This window comes from Nematolebias whitei, chromosome 12 (assembly GCF_014905685.2).
Source record: "Nematolebias whitei isolate Nwh7 chromosome 12, NemWhi1, whole genome shotgun sequence".
Taxonomy (NCBI): Eukaryota; Metazoa; Chordata; class Actinopteri; order Cyprinodontiformes; family Rivulidae; genus Nematolebias; species Nematolebias whitei.
The window spans coordinates 46,125,465-46,130,236 of NC_056509.1; the positions used below are offsets into that span (position 1 = coordinate 46,125,465).

The 4,772-nt window shown below is 40.9% G+C and overlaps 1 protein-coding gene across 1 annotated transcript in view; it reads left to right on the forward strand.

Moving 5' to 3' along the window:
* The window catches only part of galnt14 (UDP-N-acetyl-alpha-D-galactosamine:polypeptide N-acetylgalactosaminyltransferase 14 (GalNAc-T14)), a gene marked incomplete in the record, with an annotated part of 258,579 nt that overhangs the window by 72,201 nt on the left and 181,606 nt on the right, over positions 1 to 4,772 (forward strand). Inside the window, 1 exon segment of the mRNA XM_037685964.1 lies at positions 2,803 to 2,972. Within this exon segment, the coding sequence (XP_037541892.1) occupies positions 2,803 to 2,972 (170 nt within the window).

Here is a 4,772-nt window from a genome sequence, read left to right on the forward strand (position 1 = left end):
TATATATATATATATTTAAATACACACCTCCATCTGTTGTTCTCCACACTGTAACTCCTCTCCACTTGAACGTCTTGCACCAAAAACATTTAGGTTTACTTTCAATTCCTGTTCAATTCCAGTCCAGAAAAACAAACTCATCTTGAATCTACCAACACTCATAAATCAAATCTCTCAGCGAGGGGAGACATCGGTGTACCACTTGTTTTTTAAGAGAGTTGTACTTCTTTAGCTGTTATTAAAGAACTCTTAAGGTGGCGTGTCACTTGGCTCTGAATGTTGGAGACTAGTTGATGACCCAGATTTGTGGGAAAAGTGATAATTTTTCTGTTTCAGTCTCGCTGACTTCTGAATGTTTGTAACAGTCACTGGTAAACCTTTTGGTTGTTTTGAGTGGCGATTTGAAAAATCACAGTTTATTTTGTGCACAGCTTCACAAAACTGCACTCCTGGCCGTGCACATTGTTTCCATGCTCATGTCTGACCCAACCTTTTCTTGTTTGTATAAATTTCCATACAATAATTGTGACTTTAAAGCCGACATGCTGTTGAGCCTTCATATAGAGCTGCTGAGACACAAAGAGCAGCCAGTTAGTCAGAGAACTCAGAGAAAGCACGGAGGATGGACACCTGAGGTTCAGCATCCATCTTGGTAAAACCAGAAGAGCTGGAGGGTAAACCACTCTGAGTCTTCGTCATTTAAAACCACCCCTGAGTGCTTCTGTGAGCCTTTTAAAGCCTCTTCGTGCAGACGGCAGATGCATCGACGCTCAGCACTTTCTGACTCCCAATCTGACATTTATGACTAAATCACACTTTCAGTTTTCATCCACTGCGATGACGATCAGCACTCGGCAACAAAAGCAACACTTCAAGCAACACTTCTGCTCACATCGTAAAGTTTGAACAGCTTCATCTGACCCTGAAGGTTCTTCTGGTTTCTGATTAAATCCTATAGTCACGTCGGATTTTACTTTTTTTTATAAGTGACTTATTTTATCTGTGGATGGTAAAGTTGACAACAACAACAACAAAAAAACTTCATTCTAAGATAATTTAAAAACAGCTAAAATTTTCTACTGTTTGATCATTTTATTTACTGTAACAAAAAAAAATTCCCTCTGTTTTTAAATTCTAAATATGATGGCATACAGTTTCATAACTCTATATTTTATTAAAAAACATCTGTCTGATTCAGTCAGACAGATTCTGAAAGCATCTGAAACATTTAACAAGAAACAAATTACTGCAAATGTCACTTCATTTAAAAAAACTCATCCAAGTATGTCAAATAGATAAATATATACATTACTGATCAAAGAAGGGAAATAAAACAGATCTAGTAGCATTATGATGGCAAATAAAAAGTCATTGAAGTCATTAAATAGATTAAATGTTCCTGACTGTGTCCTGTTAGTCTTCATAGATTTATCTGAGGCTGGTAGGAGTCATACCATCTTAGACTGGCACAAATGAGTTGTAAGACCTTCTGCAGAGCACGGTAATGACAGCAGTCTGTTCCTCAACACACTTCTGATAAGATGAGACTATGCAAGTGCATTTCATAAATAAAGACCAGATTTCCTGTTTGTCTTCCTATAAATCCATTTCTGCTGCGCAGTATCATCTTCCTCAGTTGATGGTTTATTGCTGCATTCTGTTTTCCTCAAAAGTCAGAACACAGCCAAGCCAGTGATGATGGATGTTTCCTCACCAAGTTGTCACGTAGTATGCATGTGACTGACTTAAACAGATACGAACTGTCAGAAGTGAAAATAAGTTTGCTGCTGCAGCTGCTTCATATGTGCACAAGGCAGCCATGTTGGACTTTGAGGTCAGGGTTGCTCAGAGACCTCTGGTTTTTGGAGTGGCAGCACAGTGGAGCAGTTGGTGGAGCTGTCGCCTCTCAGTAAGAGGTCATCGTATCAAAACCTGGCCAGGGACCTTTCTGGGTGGAGTTTGCATGTTCTCTCCGTGCATGCGTGGGTTTTCTCCGGGTCCTCTGGTTTCCTCCCACAGACCAAAAACATGCATGTTAGATTGACTGGTAACTCTAAATTGGTGTGAGAGAGTGAACGGTTGTTTGTCTTGTTTGTCTCTATGTGTCCCTGTGATGGACTGGAGACCTGTCCAGGGTGTCCCCCACCTCTTGCACAATAATTGCTGGATATGTGCACCAGTGACCCCTGGGACCCCAAAAGGAAGAAGTAGGTAAAGATAATGGGTGGATGGATGGTTAATTAGTTTGTTTGGTTGGATTGGGTTATGTTGGTTGGTTTGAGTTGGGTTGACTGGGTTGGGTTGGTTTTTCATTCAACCTTTATTTTGGATTGGGTTGGTTGGTTTGGCTGGTTCATTGGTTGATGGTTTGTTCGTTTTTGGAGTCTCCAGGGGTGTTCCAGTTTAATTTTCTAACAGACAACTGGAAAATTCTGCATTCTGATTCCAAATGGCTTACACCAAAACCAGAATCAAAAACTGCACCGCTGACATCACAGTTAGTTTGTGCAAGGATCTGACAACTAAAGCTTGTCTTGACTCGTATGCTAATCTGTTTAAAGACACAATCAAAAGTCCCTCAAAAGTTCTTTGGACATGTTTGACATTAAGGGCCAGTAATCCTGTTTCAACCCTTTAACCAATAAATTGTCCAAATACAATATCTTCTTTTTTCCAGATTAAGAAAAGTTTTTTTCCTTCGATGATCTCTTGGACAGTTCTGACCCAGGTCTTTGAAGACAAACGTCGAATGGTGTGAAAATGACCGTTTGTTCCCGCTCTGACCGTCTGCCTGCTCTACAGCTCTCGGATGCAGAATGGGAGGACATGATGGAGGGTTTTGATGAGCGGAGTTACCTGAACGCTCGGCGCTGGAAGCCTGGCGACGACCCGTACACACTGTACGCCTTCAACCAGAGGGAGAGCGAACGCATCCCCAGCGACCGAGCCCTGAAAGACACCCGACACTACAGGTACTGTGCAGACTCCTGGAATGAGACCCATCATCACCACCATGTCAACCATCATGACACAAATGGGATGGAAAGATGAACAGAGACACCTTCTCAGGTGTTTTGTGCTTAAAATGTCTGATAAACATAAAGTACATGTAGTTAAATGAGCTTTTAGCTCTCAACTTCCTGATCGGACATTTTTATTCCACAGAAACTCCCCAGTTTGATTCATGAATCTGTCCAGAATGCTCTGAGTGTTCAGCAGCACACAGAGCAACTAAACTCTCTAACAAACACGTGATGGTACAGACATGGCTGCTCCTCCTGCAGCACGCAATCACGCTGCACCGAAACCAAATCCGACTTTTCATACAGAAACCAGCAAATTACAATCCATCTATCTGTTTAGAAATTAATTTCAACCGAAACAGAAATCCTCTTAGCGTGGCGCCGCTCTTCGTTTGAAAGATGCGCAGCTGGAAGATAAGGAGCTTGTTGCACCGACTGCGTTCGCCTTCTCTTACTTTACTTTGGGAGATAAAATACTTCCAGGCTCTTGTGGAAAATGTTCCAGAGGTCTGGAGTAATTGTGTCGGCTTTGTTTGGTTCACAAACACGACTTCCTGTTTACCTCAAATAATAAACACGCAGAGTTTCATCTTCCGTCTGTGTTTTATGCTGCGACGTCTTTGTCCGACGTGGAAAATTTAATTCCTCTTTTGCATTATTCTAAAGTTATCCTTTGAGGTTTTGGGTTCTTTGTAGCTTTTGTGCACCTTTGAGTCAAGAAGAATGAATTTGAAGAATTATTTTGAATCTGCAAACAAACAAAACCTACTTTTATTAATCTTCACATGCTTTGGATCTGTTTAATCTAAATCCTTCAAATCTAAAGTCGCTCCAGATGTCTCACAAACTGTTTTATTCGCAGAACTGCTTTGAATTATAATTTAATTAAAGGTAAATTACATATTTGTTGTAGTTAATGTAGTTTTTCGTTAAAACAGCCCATGCTCCAGTTGGAGCGCCGCCTTTCCTCTGTGCATATTTTGTAACTTTTGCACGAGCGATGAAAAAGATTGATCAGTAAATCCATAGACGAGGTTAATAAACACCCTCGTGCATCTATTATTCATGCACACGTTGCAAGATCCGTGCACACAAATCAGATAACCGTGACTGACGTTGTGAATTTCAAAAATGATTTTCAGAAAAACTAACTGCAATCATTGGTAAACCTCATCAACTCATATTTTATTGAGAATAGAAGTTAAAGCAGCACCTGGACTCTAACGCCGTGCTGTGATGGATGCAGCTCGAGGCCGAACATCGTCTGGATGAAATATGCAGGAGCTTCACTGAGAAGACCAGATCTTAGTGGGAGCAGACGTTCTAAGACCTGTACTGATGGAGCTCATGCCTCTGCCCATCTTTTCTTCTGAAATATGCAGCCACACTAAAATGCTCTTTTTATACCCAGTCCTCTGACCTGCTGTCGATTAACCTCACGAGTTACAAAGCACTCCTTTAACTTTGTCTTATTTGAAGGACGTATGTTCAAAGCACCAAAATTCATGCTCAATAATCCAGGTAAAAATCCAACAATGTACAGTCAGGTCATCTGGATGGTTTCTTTTTTTGCTGAGACATTTCGTCCTTCATCCAAAGGACTTCTTCAATCTCAGGAGCCTCCAAATAGAATACAGTAGTCCCTCGTTTATTGCGGGGGATCCGTGCCCTGAAGCACCGCGATAATTGAAAAACTGCGTAGTAGGGACAGTAGTACAAGTAGTTTAGTAGTTTATTTTTAGTATATAT